Raw genomic sequence first — 19,310 nt, forward strand, 5'->3', positions numbered from 1 at the left:
CTGATCCTAACTTTTTTTTTAAAAATAACCAAGTAATGACAGTAAGAACATTACATAGCTAAAAAAAACTGCCAGGAGATCTTTTTGTATTGAAAACAGGAAACTGATTGAACTTAATATTCTTTCCTTATCTTGGTGTATCAGATATAGTGTCCATGTTTCACAGTGTCAAAATATAATGATGGCTTCAAGAGATGGTGTTCCAAGTCATGACTAAGCAGAGTTATCCTGTTTTGAAGGAAAGCTTTGCAAGTGGTTCCAAAATTGCACTGTCAAATCATTGGTGCCTTTACCAAGTCAAAGTTGTGTTCTGCATATAGCTTTTGCTTATAGGCTAAACAAACTATCTAGTTTTATAGTGTCTCTGTTTTATATAGATTATTTTTTTAAGAATCAAATTTCATTTGTAGTTGGAAAGAGCATAGAATAAGGAATTGAGTAGTATGCTTACCTTGTTCCATAGCCATTTATAAATCTTGCACAAACTGACCAATATGCTAAAACAACTTGGAACAGTTGTTTCGGATACAAAGCCTAGACATGCGAGTTTCAAGTATAACTACAACAATAACAAAACGGAGCAATATCAATTTAAACAAATTTAATATAGACTAACTCTAATATGTCATAGAACTAAAATAATCTACTTTATTCAGAAAGGGTCTTTGGGATATTAAGCCTTGGCCAGATCATTACACAAAAGGGTTATAGGCTACCCAATAAGTTGTATATTCTAGCCACCTAAGAATAGGGTATTTGCCTATTTATCTAACTAAAGAGAAGGAAACATGTTAAAAACAATTATTACTTCAAAATATGCAGAATAATCATAGTTAACCCATCTTGCATGCAGAAAAACTTTATCTTCACTTATTTCAGTATTTTTCCACCTTTTCTATGAAATTCATCAGTTTTTGCAATAACCTTTGTTAATTTTGAAAAGTCTGCAAAATGCAGCACTATCAACAGAAGATTCTGGCCTTTTTCTTACAAAAAGAGTCAATAGACTCTTTTCATGAATTTTTTACAGAATGCTCTGTTTCAGGGATGATTCAAAACTGAAAAAAAAACTCTTAAATAATATAATAAATATATTAGAATAATTGGAAAAACACTGAAATAAGTTTAGATAAAGGTTAGCTGTATGCAAAATGTGTTAACTATGATTATTTTATATATTATGAAATAAGAATCTTTTTTCTTAACCTGTTTCCTTGTGTTTATTTAGATAAATAGGCAATTACTAGATTGTCTAATTGTTATCTTAAATTACCTTAAATCGCATGTCCAGCGAGATAAGGTGGTGTTGAGCCTCCTTTAGAAATCTTGCTGGTGGTGTTTCAAGGTTATGATTTGACATCCCAGTTCAGCCTCCATTCAGCATTGGCCCAGTCTTGATCAACTCCTTTCTTGAAGGCATCTAGAGTTTTAGATTGGATGGTGGCTTTGGATAGGCTGTTCCAGAATGGGACGGAACAGACTGAGAAGAACTGTTGGCACTATCGCTTGATGAAATGGGGGACCTGCAGCTTCTTGGTGTGTCCTCTTGTGGTAGTTGAGAAGGACAGGGAAAAGACATCCATCTTATAGTATGGAGAGGCTAAGGTCATGCCAAATTCCAGGTGAGGACGGACCATGACTTTGTACAGTTTCATAATCACTCCCGACTTCCTGGTGGTAAATATTTGCTTTATGAGGCCAAGGGCTTGGTTTGCTTTTGCAACTTGAGCTCGTCTGCGGCAGTGAAACTTCAGCTCACTTGCAACAATAACCCCCAGGTCCTTCTCCTCACTGAATGCCTCAAGCTGGGCGTCTCCTATGTGATATGCAAGTTTTGGATTATTGTGTCCAAGATGTAGAACTTTACATTTTAAGGCATTGAACTGTAGACACCAATCCAATGACCATCTAGATAGTCTGTCCAGATCTTCTTGCATAGTTGACAGATTTAGGTCATTTTGGGCCAGTCCTAGGAGCTTGTAGTCATCAGCATATAGCATCAAAGGATTCTTCAGGTTTGTTGTACATTCATTGATGTACATGCTGAATAATGTGGGTCCCAGGATGGTGCCCTGTGGCACTCCACTTGTGACTGGTAGCAGTTCAGAATAGACAGCATTGCAATTGCAGTTGTACACCAACACCCTCTGAGTCCTGCCAGTTAAAAGGCTTCTATCCAAACTACTATATCTTCATGCACTCCATATGCCTTTAATTTCAAAATTAGTAGTTGGTGTTGAACTGTCAAAGGCTTTGACTTGGTTGAGCAATATGACATCCACCAGCTGACCATTATCCAAGAGTCTAGTCACAAAATCATATGACTCAATTATATTAGTATCAATTGAGTGGCCTTTTCGAAAACCATGTTGGCTTTTTCTAAGCAATTGGTTTTTCTCAAGGTAGGAGACCAGTGCATTGATTATGATGCCCTCAAGTACTTTACATACAACTGATGTGAGACTTATAGGCCAATAGTTTCTCTCTTTATATTGTTATGGTTTCTCTTTTTTGGATAATAACAATTTCAAAATGCAAATCAAGGAGAAACTCAGGGGAGGCATCATAGCCTGTCTCCCCCCTAATTAAGAAAAACTTCTGGAATCCTGTGTAGCCTACACATCTAGTATTATTAACATCAAAATATGGTAAAATTCTAGTTTAGCTAATTCTTGCCATCTTGGAAAGGGGTTAGGTTAGGAAAATGAAACTTTCAGGGATGAGTCTACAGACTAAACTATGTCCTGATAAGGTATTTTGAAGTACCCACCTCTACTCCTTCCCCTTTTAAAGGGAACTGACCTTTCATGACCTTTAAAAATCTTTGTGGATTAAAAGTGAAACCTTGCAAAATAGGTCTTCTGCTTAAATAAAGTACAACAAAACTATTTTAAGCTTTACAGCTTTGCTCAATCCTAATTTACGAGGTTGCACAAGATCTGCAAATGCATCTTCTAAATTTAGAACAGAAACCATTGATATGACTTAAAATTCTACTCAAATCACAGGAATTGTATTTTCATTGTCTTTTATTGTACTTTATAGGAGTTGTGTTGTATTTTTCAAGTAAAACCAGAGAAAAATAAAGTGATAAATGAAAATTAAGGTAAAATGTGGTTTTGGTTTATTTTCAATAGGTCAAGACCTGTTGATTAGGCAAATTTCTAAGACTTAGAAATCAGAAGAGGGTTATCACAGAAGCTTGGCAATACCCTCCCAGAGTATTATTTTGACCCAGAATATATTACTGAGTTTCATTTTCCTAACCTAATCTCTTTCCAAGATAACAAAAAGTAGCTAAACTAGAATTTTACCAATAATACAGAGTAGAATGGTGCTACTATAGCATTCCTTCAAACTTGGAATAAATGCACACACTTATTAAGCCAGAATGCAATCCTCATGGTAGGCTAGCAACCACATCATTTGGAGTCTTATACAAGGAATAGAAGGGTGCTATAGTTTTATCACTAGTCTATTGGCCTGTACAAAGCCTCTTCAAATTAATGAGGTGAATAAGAAAAAATGGTAAATTTCTAGGTGGTGCTCTAATTTAGCTAGGATGAAAGTGAAAATATCATTTGATGCCGTTTGTTATGCTCTTTCATAATTCAATAATTGCTTCTGAGGCTAGCTGTATCTTGGGTCCTTAAAGGGGTCCCAAAGGTATTTTATATGAAATATGAGAGCATAAAAAAGCATCATATGATGTTTTCACTTTCATCCTAGCTAAATTATATGGCCCACTGCAAACTTATTATGAAACTTACCTGCCCCCACCCCCCTAGTGTGCAAATATATTTCCTGAATTGGAATATACCCTGAATTGTAGATGGCAAAGTTATGAATCAGAAAATTCAGTGCTATTTCTGTTGACAGCATTTGAAAAACTTGTAACAGTAGGAAAATGGTTTATGTTTGAGTTGCCTAATAAATGAGGTTTGAATAGTTGTAAATAAGTATTTTTGGTATATATTACTCTTGAAAATCTTATTTATAAACTAGTGATATGTCTTTAACCACTTTACAATAACTTATCTAGTGTTGATAACTTCTTTGTGCAGTTATAAGAATGAAATACTTTTGGGGCCCCTTTAAGGGCTCAAGAAGCAACTAGCCCCAGAAGTGATTATTGAATTACAACAGGGCATAAAAAAACATCAAATGATGTTTTCACTTTCATCTTGGTATTTGTTTAGCCTTGTGACACCTGATAAGGAGACATGTTAAGAAAACAATTTTTACTTTAAAATATGTATAATGATGATAATTTCTTAAATCCTAGTTTTTACATTATCCAAGGGGAGAACCTTTATCATCAAGTCTTTCCTCTAAAAATCCTCTAAAGAGAAAAAGTTTCCAAATATCACCACATTGAAATTCAATGCTTAATTCTTTTTAAATTGCTTCCTAATAAGTTCTTTTATAGATAGCGTTCATGCTAGTCTTTTTAATATATTTTTTTTTAAAGAGCAGTGGCGAAGGGCGAATAGCAGTGCTATAAATACAAAATATGAATAGCAGTGGCGAAAATAAAAATGTTGTATTTTCGGTGAAAAACCGAAAATACAAAATATGCACGGCATTGAAAAGAAATGAAATAATATAAAAAAAATTATATAAAAAATCAGTCGATTTTGAATTGAAGTTATCAGGTTAGGTTAGGTTACAAAAGATGCACAGAATTTTTATAATTTCAATTTACCACTACTTTTTCTTTAAACACGTTTTTTGACACACATGCTAAATGCTATCTATAAAACAACTTATTTGGCAGCAGTTTCAAAAGACTTAAGCATTGAATTTTCAACGTTGTGATATTTGAAAACCTTTTCTCTTTTGAGGATTTTTAGAGGAAAGACTTGATGATAAAGGTTCTCCCGTTGGATAATAGCCTATAAGAACTAGAATCATTATACATATTTTAAAGTAAGAATTGTCTTCTTAACATGTCTCCTTATCAGGTGTCACAAGGCTAAACAAATACCGAAATGGCATCTAATGATATGTTCACTTTATTTGTAAGTCAATAATAGGCCTATGAACAGCAAAATATTTACCAAAAACGCAAAATTTATTGTATTACCTTTTTCTTTTGATAGCTGTAGCCTAGTAAATCTGATGCTTAATAACTATCTCTGCTGCAGAGAAAAGTTTCTCTAGAGTACAATTTCCTATAATAAACTTGCGATTTGCTTGTGAAAGTTTGAGTGAAACTTCTGATTCATCAGCGTCCAGGTAAATTTGTCAATTTGAATACAAGTCAACAGTATGCCATCTATTATTTAAGACTCATAGAGAGCAATTGTGTATGAAGGAAAATAAGAGCGCGTCTAAAAGCTCCAGGTTCTTGTGTCCTGGATTAGGTGTTGGATTTTTTATTGGACGTGATAAACTGATTCATTGGATACACTCGTGGATCTAGTTAACAAGGAACTTAGCAAAATCTATGATTTGGAGCTGCCTTTTTGGAAGGAAAAAATTGTTAAATGAACTTGTGACTTAATGTTTGCTTATGTGTTAAAATACTACCAGTGAAAAGTATCTGATCATCCTCATTCATATCGCATGTCAGACCATAATTGCTGCTGGAAAAACATCTATAGAAAAATGCCAAGCAACAATCGCAGGAATAGATTACTGTTTTGCTGCAACATTTATGATTTCTTTGGTACTTATTTGAACTATTGTATTTGTCTGAACGTGCTTATCGAAATATGTTTGTGTGGTACAATAGAGATTAAGAGGGTACACTTGTCCTCTGGCTCAGCATTTGTTAGGGCATTACTTATGCAGTTTTTTAATCTTTGGGGCGTTTGTTAGAGGGATGCATAAGCGGACACTGCCCCCCAGGTACTAAAAAATCTACCTACGCCTCTGGGTTTAGGTACGTACCTCAGAGCCAAGAACTCTTCTTTAAATACTCAATATCAAAGACTTTTTGATAAAAAAAAACCTTAGTTTAAATAGCCAGAATAACCACTGTAAAGTTGAATCCTGGCTAGGCAATGGCTCACTGACACTAGTTATTATTAATGTAAAAGGATTTGCTGTTCTCAAGATTCGATTTTTCAAACCTTAAATCAGTTATTTACTTGTATTTACAGACCAAATGACCTAAAGGTCGCAATGCTTCAGAATACAAATATATGCAATATAAAACTTAATAAATGGAACATATTTCAGTTCTTTAAATTTGTATGATTTTGTTTGCTGTTGATGATTGTTGATGGTCAAACCTAATTGTTTAATTAGAAAATTTCACTTTTCTGTTTCACTCTAACAAACTTCGATAGCATTCAATTATTATTTTCGTATGACGAAGAGGCAGTCCTTAGTAAGTACTTTGCCAAATTAACCCACTAGAATATTTTTTTTTCGACCTTTTTTATATCTAAAGTTATGCTGTTCTTGAAACTAATACGAACCTTAAATTTTAGGTCAAAAAACAAATCCATTGAAATATTTGCGTTTTAAACGAAGCCTTGAACTCCTCCAAGTGGTGAGTTGCCCTACATTTCTCACTTATTAGGCTCATAGGCTCAACAAAATTGAAATCCTTCATTTTAAATAGTTTACTCTCTTCAGAGGCAATTTAAAAAAGAAAATCAAATAAGGTAAAAATCGAGATTAAAACCTAAAACGAACCTTCCACATTGAATCAGGATTTAGCCCGACAGTTCGGACTTAATTTTTTTTTGCACTGAATCAGTCTGTGGCTTCGACTTATTTCTGTGCCAAGTTGTCGTGGGCCGGCCTTTTACTCTCCAATCAAAGTGATTAAAGATCCCAAGCATAACTCAAATTTGGAAGAGAGAGAGAGGGTGGGTGGGGGGGCGGTTGCATGGTTCACTGACTTAACCATTGTCCCCAATTTTTACGAATTTAGATTCCTAACTTGATTTCGATTTTAATAAGATGCAGCATCACGAACCTTTCTGCTAAACAGCTGGCGATGGCGAGGTTTGTCTGGAGCAATCAAGGGTCTAATTGTCAACTGCAACCACAAGAGTTAAGCTCCTTGCCCGATTCTACATCTGAAGAGGTTTAGCGTGCCAACTTTATCTACTTGAAAATATTTGGTAAAAATGGACCATTTACACAATTTAGGGATCTCTGGAATGCTGGAAGAAGGTCATCAGATATACCCCTACCCCTGCTCAATGAAAAATTTTACATAAACAATGCGGTACATACGTAAATACATTATCTTTTTATAAAAATAGTAAAGTAACACATAAAATTGCATTGAAAGTGAGGCAAAACAAACCATAGAGCCTATGATCCAGAACACAAGTACAGTATGCAATTTATCGATAGCTAAGCCTAAGTATGCTTATAATGAACCTGACGTACCCTATGATTATGATAGAGTTCAAATTCATCATCATCGGATTGCCAATATTGTCCTAGCCCCCTATTGGTCAACTAATTAACGGTTTTAAACAAGATACACAGGGAAAATCAAGTGATAACCAAGTGGTTTTCAGAATTATTTTTTCATTTACATTTTTTACTTTACTTTCAGTCAGTTTATGTTGGGCCAATAAGCTTCATAATACTAATCATAGATTACAGAAGCTATAGTTTATCCGGAATTCAAGTCTCTACAAAAAGTTACATGACTTATAGCAAGGAAAATAAGGAAAATTATGTTTACTCCTTAAGAAAATTAAAGTACGTCTTGGAAGACTTCTGTTAGTGAAGTTACGGACGTCGGGCGAGGGGGAGCAGCGTCTAGGTCCCATCAAAAATAAGTAAGATTTTGCGTTAGGAGAAAAAAATATTTTAATTGCCAATTGAAAAACTTATAGTCAGAACAAGACGTGACCCCATATTTTATACAAGAGGCAAGAAAAACAATTCAAAAAGAGTTCATAATGGACAAGTAAAAACGTATTATAAAATGCTAAATTTGCCAATCTATCCTCATTCATCCGTTTTTCGGTCGGGCCAGTGCCATCATTAGGCAATTTGACCAATCAATGAATAAGTAATTATAAATATGTAATACTGACCTGACCTACTATCATTATTAGTCAATGTAATAATTTCAGGGCAATAATAGGATAGTTAATAGAAGCCTTTTTAATATTGGAAATGTCCATTTTCCACAAAAAACAAAGAAATCAAAGTTAAAACTTATAACAACACCGTTAAATGTGGTTGCTTCTATTGACCAATAGCCAGAACAAAGAGGAAAATAATAGTTTTGCAGAAGAAAAAGAGAAAGGATTTTCTGTCCAATTGGCAGGTAAGTAAGATCTGGAATTCATCTGCTCAAATCTTCTTACTAGGAAGATAAAAACTTCAAGTGTGTATTTATAATGTGCAGTTGCTCCCTTGGGTCATTGTTTTCAAAAATTAAACATAAGTAGACGAATGTGCATTCTTTAAACGGCCATTCGTTTTCCCTTTGAAGGACTTTTGTTATGTGAAGGTTGTTTTTTTTGCAACAAAAAACTTTCTTCGAAAAAGATTGAATACTTTTCATATATCGTGTTTATTCCAGTGTATGGCTATTTGTCATGAATATTTTGATAGCACTAAAGCTATAGAATATTAGTATTGATGTTTGGTTAGAAATTTCACCTTTGATTGTTTTAAAAAAAATTATAGCTGTATAACCGATTTTAAAATATATGGGGCCAAAATCGGTGAAAACCTGGCATTGTCATAGCAGTTCATATAGCATACCAATGGAACACTGGGAGAAGCAGTGACGTTGTTGGAATTGGAAATGAATCCTACAAACAATAAAAGATTAAATATTAGCCAAACAATAAATATATTTTCAAATCAAAATAAAAGATTCCATTGGCCGTACTTGTTGCACTTATTTGATTTTCAAAAAATTGCAAGCAGGATTTTACCGTTCAGAGTAGAGGGTTCAGAGGGGACAGCATCTGTCCATGGTAATTCCTTTCACTTAAGCCCTAGAAACCTAATTTCAGCTCATTTTGCGTTGGAATGTCGGTCTTTAGTTTTAGAGAAATAAAAACTGTTGCTTCTTTTATCTAATTGAAAATAAGACAACCCAGAATTCATTTGAGAAAAAAGACATTTGACAGCAATCAAGAGACGAGCACTCAACAATCATTGGAAGCCTATGACCTCCGAGACAGGGATTCTAATCCTAATGTAGTCAATCATTTCGTTTGGGGCGATGGTCAGTGGTGTGACTGCAAGCCCAGCCACCATGACTCTGGAGAGCTTATGGTTAAGAAAACTCTCGCGTAGCATCTGAATTTTAAATGCGAGGTGATTCGGTAAAACGCCTGGTTCTGCTGCACGCACAAATAAGCTTCAGATGGTCACAGAAATTAAAAAGTGCCAGTTTTCTTCCCACAAAATATAAAGTAAGTGTTGGAACTCGTTTTAGAACCAGCTCACTCGAATTAATTTTTTTTTTAAATTCTAGCATATTTTTGACATAGTATTCAATGATCCCACATGTCTATAAACAGAAGAACTTCGTCTGGATGATCTGGATGGTTGTCTGGCAGAAATCCCGCTAGCTCATTTTAATTAAAGCGCTGAGAAAAATTTCCAGGGAAGGGGAAAGGTTGCATATTATTTTTTTTTTCAGGGGGCCATGTTTGAAAAACTGATTTTTTTTGTTGTTGTTGCCAATTGCCGGTTTCCCTGAATACAAAAAAAAACAACTAATTTTCACTTTTTCTTTGATTTGGTCAGTCAGGAGGAGAAGGGAGCAAAAATGACCTCCGCTCCACACCCGTCATTCTCCTTTTATGACCTTAATATTGAAGAATTTCAAGGGTTATTACTTGAATAAATCGTAAAAAGAAATGCAAAAAATTAAAATTTAGGATATTCGAGACGAGTGATGAGTATTTCCAAGAAGCTTAGGAATTAAATAAAACAGAGAACGATAAGCTAAATTTTCAGAATAACTTTTAGCGCAAAACTCAGTGATGAGGTAAGAAACACTATTGATTTTGATCGAAAAACTTTTCAGCGCGTGTATAAGAAAAGAGCAGCTTAGGTGGCTGAAGTATGTGCTAAAGATCCAAAAAATCATGTTCTTTAAGAAGTATTGTAGTCGATACCGGGGTAACATAGTCGATACATCGATTAGTGTTAGACAAGAGTGATCAAAATATCTGCGAGTTTGCTAGGAAGTGGCGGTAAGTAGGAGAAGATGGAGAGAGTTCAGCAAAGTTCAAAGTTCAAAGCTCGTAGTTGTTGGTAGAAGTTCAGCAAGTGCCTAAATACTAATACTACGACAGGTTTGTAGTGTGGTAAAGCTTTCTAATTTAGTTAATTATTAATTTAGTAAAATATATAAGACGCAAATATGAAGTTTTGAAATACCACTTTTTATTTAAGATAAGGAACATATCCTGCTAAGTTCTGTTTAACGGGAAATTGAGAAATTACCACTTCCTCGCGATTACGTGGGAAGGTGTGGTTGAGAAAAATGTATAAAAGATACATTTTATCGGAAGGGAAAATCTTATACTAACTTTATGCCGGACTGACCTCTGGTCTGTTGTTTTTAGAAATACCTTGGAACTTTGTCTTATCATTGTAAGTGTTTAAGTATCTATTTATATACTATTGTTGTTTTTGAGACTTGTGGTCTACTTGGGACAGAAAATCCCAGTAGACAGAATATATCCGATTTTATTATATGTTAAATGAATAAAAGTATTGTATTTTAGACAAACTCTCTATGATCAATTTTTAGCCTCTCGAACATACCCAGTCGGTACGCCTCATTAGTTCGGTCATAGCTTAAGGCACGCTACCAAAGTTTAATTACCTTAGGGCCAGAGTTTATCTCCCCTATAAAGGGAGAATAAAGGCATCTACAACTACAACCCCCAAATACCATAATAATACACCTCACAACAACTGGTGGTCGTTGGAAAAACTGGGTCGAGGAGACTAAATAAGGTTGCAAAATACAAAAAGAAAATCGAAATGACCGTATTAGAGGGGGAAAGTAAATGTACTTTTCTTTTAACGGCGCTCGAATTAGCAAAACTTCGAGCAGCTTTGGTCGAACTTTGGCTATTAGAAATAGATTTGTATCCCCTCAAAGATTTGGGTACAATAGAAAAAATGGAGAAAATGCTCAATCAAGAATTGTAAAATGAAAAAAAATAGTATTCAGTATTTAGCAAGTAGAAGTATGTGCATTGTTAGTAGTTTTATTAGTGTTAGTAATAACTGCAGTGTAGTAGTGCCGTATATACAAAAATAATAAAGTTTTTTTACCTCGAATTGAAAGAACAAAATAAAAAAATAATACGTAAAAAAAAAAAAAAAAAAAAAAATCTAGCTGGTCTGATGAAACGCTGGTAGAAATAGAATAATTTTATACATAATAGTAGCAAATAGGGTCCTAAGTCAGCCTTACTACAGGTACAGGCTATAGACTTATTGTTCAAGGAGAACACTTCTACAATTTAGCAAAGGAAGCACATAAATTGTGGTCCGAACAATCATAGGTTAGAAGCTGCCATTTGCGAGTGTTTTAGGAGTAGAGATGCTTCGAAAATATGGCATCTTACGACGTAATAAGCAATAGAATTACCTTTGTTAAAGCTAACAAATACTAGGTTAGTTATGTAGTTTCACAAGCAAAGGGAAGGAAAAGATATATAAATATATATACTTGAGGAAAAGATGGAAAAAAAGAGAAAAGTAACGTTATAAGTAAGAAAGCAAATGTGGAAGCTTAGAAAAAGTCGCCGAAGGAAGCAAAAAAAGAATTGCTACCCAGCTGTGATGGAAACTCTGCATAAGGCGAGAAATTCGGTGAAAGAACCGTTAATCACAGAAAATGGAGGCATGGGGATAGGTCTTAAAAGGGTCTCCTTTACCTACACAGAGGACCTTCATCTGAATAATGGTGTTAGAAAAAGTTCAAATTCTGAATTAGCTCCGCGAGATGAGTCACAAAAAAGTTCAAATTTGAATTTTAAACCATGGCTGCTTTTGAGCCATGAAGATGTAAAACAAGCCAGTGTTCATGCTTGTTTACAAAGAATATAAGCCCACATTAGGACAAACAGAGAAGGCAATGCATCCTTATGGGATAGCTAATATTGATAATTCTAGTCCGCTCTTACGGTTACTCAATGACGAATCATCCTCAAGTCTAGTCTGATTATAAATCAGTAAAGTTTAGTCGAATATCATATAGAGTGTATATCAGATAAAACACGGTCTGATAGTAGAAATCAAATAGAGTGAAGCCAATAGTCTCTTATATTCAAATTAGCCTACAAGTAGATTGTATCCAGGAACTAAATAGAAAAATTATGACGAAAAAAAAAATTAAATAAAAATCAAACGAGTATAAAAGCCACTAAAGAAATATCTATATTTTCTTTTATAATCGGTATATAGATAACATCAAGTTTTCTTTCAAATATATATCACCAGTAAAAATTATGAACGTCACATTCCAACGCCAAATTATTAGCTCCGATCTGAAGTGACATCATAGGTTCTTGCAAAAATTTTGTTTCCGATACAAGATAATACTTCGCGAGCGGTGAAATATCAAGACTTGTCAAAACGAATTAGGCTTTGCTTCAAAAATGAAAAAAAATAAAGGGATATAAGTAAGGCCATGTAACTTTTAAAAGGGTGTAGTGAACCTAATTAAATTATGCATATTTAGAATCAGCATTAAAAGGCGATTCTTTTGATATGTATATTGAAAAAAATTTTTTTCGGGGGGAACAATTAAAAAAAAAAAAAAAAACAAAAAAAACAAGGAGGGTAGTTTACTGAAATAGGGTCATTGGAAGCTAGCAAATTTGGAGTTGAGCTCAATCACTGCTGGTCTCTCGTTGTTAAGTACATGCAATGCATCTACTGACCTTTGACTCTATGAGGTGACACTTTCAGTCGAATTTGAAAAACTTATTTTGAAGAAATTTAAATATAATATTAATAAGAAAAACAGCAAGAGTTTACATTAAGTGCACTACATGTATAAGCTAGCTGTAATCTTGTTATAATTAGTTATAATCTAATAGAATATTTTTTTTATTAGTTACAAATGGTAAAAAGAAAAAAAGGAAATTTTAAAGAAGCGCTATAAAGGTTTAAGCAAAACTTAGAATAAGCTTAGAGAGCAAAAAGAGTGCTAGGTAAAGGAAACGAAAAGCGATATAAAAATAAATTATAACCAAAAAAAAAACTTACCAGGAGGTAAAAGCCAACGACAAAATCCATTAAAAATCAGCCAAAAATTAACCACATCGTCACAAGAAACCCACAATAATAGTTCAAGGCAATGATTTTAACTCTAGAGATGTATTGGATCTGAGAAAACGTCCTGACACAGAAGAATCCTAATTTAGACAGTAGGTTTTCACCTGTGCCAACCCAATCACCCAAATCCTAATCCGTTGAACTCTAACACAAACTAAACAGTATCCACTTTTTCTTTGAAAATAAAATATAGCTTTACACAACAAAAGAAAACTCGCATTAATGAACACTGAACAAAAATTCATTCTTGTAATTCTCCCAGATTCAAGCTTATCAATACACCACAGACAAGGAATAGGTGTCAGCGATGAAAACCACACAATTTTGTGGGAATCAAGGATATTGTAAAAACGTAAATTTTTATGAATAAAAAAGAACTAGAAATTTCGGGGCAAAACTTAATTAAAAATGTTCAAAAAAAATTAGCTGAAAAACTACAGTACTTTTCTAACACCAAAAACTTTCGAAAGAAATTTTTTTTTTAAATAATTTCAAAAAATACAAGTTACAAAAATTAGACACCCCCCCCCTACCTCTTAGAACTAGGGAGATAATGAATTTGATAATAAAGGGCAATCAGCATAAAAACTTGTTAAGGTTATTGAAAAAGAACATGGAATATATAAATATAGGCTTTAAAAAAAAGACATATTTTACTGAAAAAACGGGAAAAGACTTGGAAAAAGCCTTAGGCTCCATTGAAATATCGAATCAAAAAAAAAGAGAAGGGTTCAAGTTGAAAATATAGCCAGACGAAACTAAAAGGAAAATAAACTGAATGAAGTCAGTTAAACTCTCTTAGACGCACTTATTGAACTTACAGAACGAACTAGTATGAAAATTGTACTAAATAAGTACACATAAGTAGCATTAATACTACGGAGCCACCGTTACATTGGTTAACGCGGGCCGAGATTAATGGAAATATTGGAGAAATGCTCCAAGTAGTCAAGAAAAGAAATTTGGCTCTCTTATGTGGAAGTCATTTTCAGAAAAATGACTAACATGACATAGAAAATGGAAAGTAAGGCACATAAGAGCCTTAAGAACTTGAAGTTGAAACCTAAGACAGACCAACAAAAGTGGGGAAGTTAAAGTGAAAATAGACAGTGTCGCTTGTATATCAAAAATAGAATTAATGTGTGCCATGAAGGCCAGGTATTTTCGGCAGAAGGGTCACTTTTTCTGAAAAAAAGAATAGCCCAAGAAAAAAAAAATGGGTAGCCACAAATTATTAAATTAATTATTTTGTGTGCAGGTTCATAATAGTCTTTTTAGCTGTAGCTGATGACAAGAGAACTTAGAAACGTTATAGGAGCTACCAGAAGGCAGCCCTGGTAAGCAAACCTTCAGGGTATGGGCACAAGTCAATTAGTAGTGCCAAAACAGGTAAAAACACGACTGGCTAAAACTTTTTGCTTATCTAAAAAGATATTAAAGCTGAAAAAAAGAGATATTACAGACAAAAACGTTATAAAACTGTCTAAAGTACCTAGAAATTCGAAAAGAATTGAAAAGCTTAAAAGTCTGAATAGACAAACAGGCGTATAAAATAATGACAGTTAATGACACAAGTGGATTCGAAATAGAACTAAAGTTCTAAAACAAAATGCATGTATCCATATATGAAAAAATTTATATAGTAGTAACAAATATAATTGAGAAAATATCTACTGTTATAAATACTAGTCTACACCGTATTTTGTTTTTAAAAATGCTTTAAGTTTTAACCAATAGTATAATAACATATCTAGTTTTGCGACTTAAATACATGTGTAAGTTATTACACAATCCTTATTTATATATACGCTGTTTTAATTTACTTTAAATTTTAACTAGTGATGTAATGTTATATGTAAATGTTTGACCTCGAGTTAAAGTATTAATAATTTTTTTTATTGTAAAATAATCTGTTTAGTATTAAGTTTGAAAGAATAATCCAGCAAGGAACATAATGTTTCGATTTAAGCGTGTTTCGATTATTTTTGAAGTGATAAAAAAAAGTGGAGAAAGTAATTAAAGTAATTAACTTTCGAATGCATTGATATATACGAAAATTGAGTGTTTCATTCTACTATATATTTAGAAATGTATGCTTTATATGTATACTAATGTGAATATTTATTTTATATACAGCCGTAGCTATTTTTTTTTTGGAAATCAAATTTTTCATAACATCCTTTTGGATCCAGTTCTCAATCATTTCTTTGACGCATTTTTGGAAAGTAGCAAATTTCAAAGCCAGTTCAATTATATCCTGATACTATCAATCTCATACCTTCAGAAACCAAACCGTACTTGATCAACTGATATTTGGAAACTATAGCAGTAATACAGACTTTACTACAAATTCGTCAAAAAGTGAGATAAAATCAGAACTTAATTTAGGCCTAGAAAATGTGCTACATAGCCCAATGGCTTATGTTATTGAAATATGTGAAAATGCATTGTTCTGGAAAAATTTGTGAAAATTTATAGGTGAAAATGTTATGTGTAATTTACCAAGACATTTTCTAAAGCGAAAAAAAATCGGTATATAAACCACGCCACAAAGATAAATTAAATTATTTAGCGGAGTTAAATTTAAACTCAAATAATTCATAAACTTGTCTATTATAACTTGAAATCTAATTGTAGAAAAACCATTAATATTATGTTTAAGCCACTTGGGGTCAAGTTAAAACAGAAGATGCATATGAAGAGGGTAAAAGAGTAATTGTCAGTCCTAGACACAGGGAAAAAGAGAAACAAAGATAAATTTCAAATTGAAATCCTTCGACAAAAAAAAACAAAATGGCCAATAATGGACCAAAAACATAACCCTAAGGAAACCCATTGAGGGTAGATGCACATAATGACCCAAAGATGGCAGCAAAATAGCTGTAAACGAAATTAAGTTGTTTTGAAAGTAAAATATTGAGAATTGGGACAATTCTTCTTTAAATGGGGAGTATTGTGGTAAAGCTTTCTAATTTAGTTAATTATTAATTTAGTAAAATATATAAGACGCAAATATGAAGTTTTGAAATACCACTTTTTATTTAAGATAAGGAACATATCCTGCTATGTTCTGTTTAACGGGAAATTGAGAAATTACCACTTCCTCGCGATTACGTGGGAAGGTGTGGTTGATAAAAATGTATAAAAGATACATTTTATCGGAAGGGAAAATCTTATACTAACTTTATGCCGGACTGACCTCTGGTCCGTTGTTTTTAGAAATACCTTGGAACTTTGTCTTATCATTGTAAGTGTTTAAGTATCTATTTATATATTATTGTTGTTTTTGAGACTTGTGGTCTACTTGGGACAGCCAGTCCCAGTAGACAGAATATATCCGATTTTATTATATGTTAAATGAATAGAAGTATTGTATTTTAGACAACCTTTCTACGATCTATTTTTAGCCTCTCGAACATACCCAGTCGGTACGCCTCATTAGTTCGGTCATAGCCCAAGGCACGCTATCAAAGTTAAATTAACTTAGGGCCAGATTTTATCTCCCCTATAAAGGGAGAATAAAGGCATCTACAACTACAACACCAAAATACTATAGAATAAACACTTCACAACAGTAGAAGCAGCACAAATAGATTGAGATACATATGTGAATTTTTGAAGACCCATGAAATAATAATTTTAAAAAAAAACTACTGTAAATATTACCACAGAAAATTACCAGGTCTTTAGTACCTATCCGTTAGCCGTGTTAAACTCAGAATATACTGAGGAATAAATATTACCACAGAAAATTACCAGGTCTTTAGTACCTATCCGTTAGCCGTGTTAAACTCAGAATATACTTTATATTAGAAAACATTGATATAACTGACATATCAAGCTTTTACGAGCTCCTACAACGAAAGACATTAAGTTTCACAGAAACTGACATTCACCAACACTAACTCGGTACTGAACCATTTCGGTGATGCCATGATAGTGGACAAACGCGGCAGCAACAACAAAACAGTGAAAAATTTGATGGCTCTGAAACTGCAAGATAAAAGAACAATCACGTAAGTCAGTCGAGATATCTGGCAGAAACTTGTTAGAATTTTGGAAAGCATTAAATTAATGACAAGATATTTAACGGATGACAGTAAAAAAAAATATGCCAGTTTCTACTGTCAAAAACGCAAAAATATGTCATTACACAGCTATCAAAGAACGATGTGGGCACAATGTATTATTTATTTTTTCTTCTATTTTGTTCAGCATAGTTGATTTCCAGATGTAAAATATTTTTTTTGCGGAGGACACTCCCCATAACCCTCGGGGCAAGGGTTTTAAGTTATGCCCTGGGGGCATATAAGGTTTTTATAGAAGGCGTTGTCATAGAAACTTCAAAAAAGGCTCATTCGATTGGAAATTCAAAGGGCTAGTGCCCTTTTTAAGAGTCAAAAGTGATTAGAGGGCAACCAGCCCCCCCCATTCCCATCATTCCCCCAAACACATCCAATCAAAATTTTGAGATAGCCATTTTGTTCAGCGTAGTTGATTTCCACATAAAAAATACTTTTTAGAGGAGGACACTCTGCCAGAACTCTCGGGGTAAGGGTTTTAAGTTATGTCCTATGGATATATAAGGACAATACTAGTAGAGTATATTATTTACTTTTTTTTCATTTAGGCCTAAGTGCGTTATATCAAAAACTTACCTGCAGATATTATGGAAAAGTTCCATTTAGCCGGAAATTGCAGCGGCATCTCCTCTTTTTTACTCTCGAAAGTGATTGGAAGGTAGCTAGCACCCCTTCCAGGCCCACTGCTTCCGAAATTACATCCAATCAAAATTTTGAGATAGCTATTTTGTTCAGTGTAGTTGATTTTCAAATATAAATTATGTTTTTGAGGAGGACACTCCCCCACAGCCTTCAGGGCAAGGGTTGTACGTTATGCCCTGGGAGCATATAAGGTTTTTATAGAAGGCGTAGTCGTAGAAACTTAAAAGGCTCATTTGATTGGAAATTCAAAGGGATAGTGCCCTTTTTAATAGTCGAAAGTGATTGGAGGGCAACTAGCCCCCCCCACGCCCATCATTCCCACAAACACATCCAATCAAAATTTTGAGATAGCCATTTTGTTCAGCGTAGTTGATTTCCTTATAGAAATTATGTTTTTGAGCAGGACACTCCCCCACAACCTTTAGGGTAATGATTTTAAGTTGTGCTCTGGGGATAACCACAGTTTTTATAGAAGGAGTTATCGTATAAACTTGAAAAAGGTCTCAATTGATTGGAAACACAAAGGGATAGTGCCCTTTTAATAGTTAAAAGGGATTGGAGGGCAATTAACCCACCTCTCACGCCCACCTTTTCCTCAAACACATCCAATCAAAATTTTTATATAGCCATTTTGTTCAACGTAGTTTTAAGTTCTTTAAATTAGGTCTTTGAGGATGACAACTCCGTCACAGCCTTCAGGGCAAGGGTCGTAAGTGAAGCCCTGGGGGCTTATAAGGTTTTAATAGAACGCGTTGTCGTAGAAACTTCAAAAAAGACCCAATCGATTAGAAATTGAAATGGCTAGGGCCCTTTCTAATAGTCGAAAGTAATTGAAAGGCAACTAACACCCCTTCCACGCCCACCATTTTCCCAAACAAATCAGTTCAAAATTTTGAGATAGCCATTTTGTTCCACGCAGTTTAAGTTCAGAAAATTATACCTTTGAGTTGGTCACTCCTCCTTCAGTCTTCAGGGCAAGGGTTATAAGTTATGCCCTGGGGTCATATAAGGTTTTTATTGAGAGCTTTGTCGTAGAAACTTGAAAAAGGGCTCATTCGATTAGAAATTCAAAGGTCTAATGCCCTTTTTAATAGTCGAAAGTGATATGAGGGCAACTAGCCCCCCTCTCTCGCCCACCTTTTCCCGAAACACTTCCAATCAAAATTTTTAGATAGCCATTTTGTTTGGTGTTGTGGATTTCCAGATAGAAATTATGTTTTTGAGGAGGACACTCCCCCAAAGCCCTCAGGGCAAGGATTGTAAGTTATGCCCTGGGGGCATATAAGGTTTTTATAGAACGCGTCGTCGTAGAAAGTTCAAAAAGGGTTC

The 19,310-nt window shown here is 34.0% G+C and overlaps 2 protein-coding genes across 3 annotated transcripts in view; both read right to left on the bottom strand.

The window, feature by feature from the left end:
• The window catches only part of LOC148944534 (zinc finger CCHC-type and RNA-binding motif-containing protein 1-like), an 87,330-nt gene extending 82,100 nt beyond the window's left edge, over nucleotides 1-5,230 (bottom strand). For both annotated transcript variants that reach the window (XM_089100283.1, XM_089100282.1), the window contains exon 1: nucleotides 5,087-5,230. The gene's annotated coding sequence lies outside the window, so the exon portion shown is untranslated. The remainder of the gene's footprint in view (nucleotides 1-5,086) is intronic.
• An 11,818-nt stretch (nucleotides 5,231-17,048) lies between these two features.
• The window catches only part of AdipoR (adiponectin receptor), a 47,002-nt gene continuing 44,740 nt past the window's right edge, over nucleotides 17,049-19,310 (bottom strand). Inside the window, exon 7 of the mRNA XM_089100097.1 lies at nucleotides 17,049-17,250. Within this exon, the coding sequence (XP_088956223.1) occupies nucleotides 17,134-17,250 (117 nt within the window). The 3' untranslated portion in view covers nucleotides 17,049-17,133. The remainder of the gene's footprint in view (nucleotides 17,251-19,310) is intronic.

The sequence above is a fragment of the Artemia sp. Qi Xiang Cuo genome, chromosome 14 (assembly GCF_049724085.1).
Source record: "Artemia sp. Qi Xiang Cuo chromosome 14, ASM4972408v1, whole genome shotgun sequence".
Lineage (NCBI taxonomy): Eukaryota > Metazoa > Arthropoda > Branchiopoda > Anostraca > Artemiidae > Artemia > Artemia sp. Qi Xiang Cuo.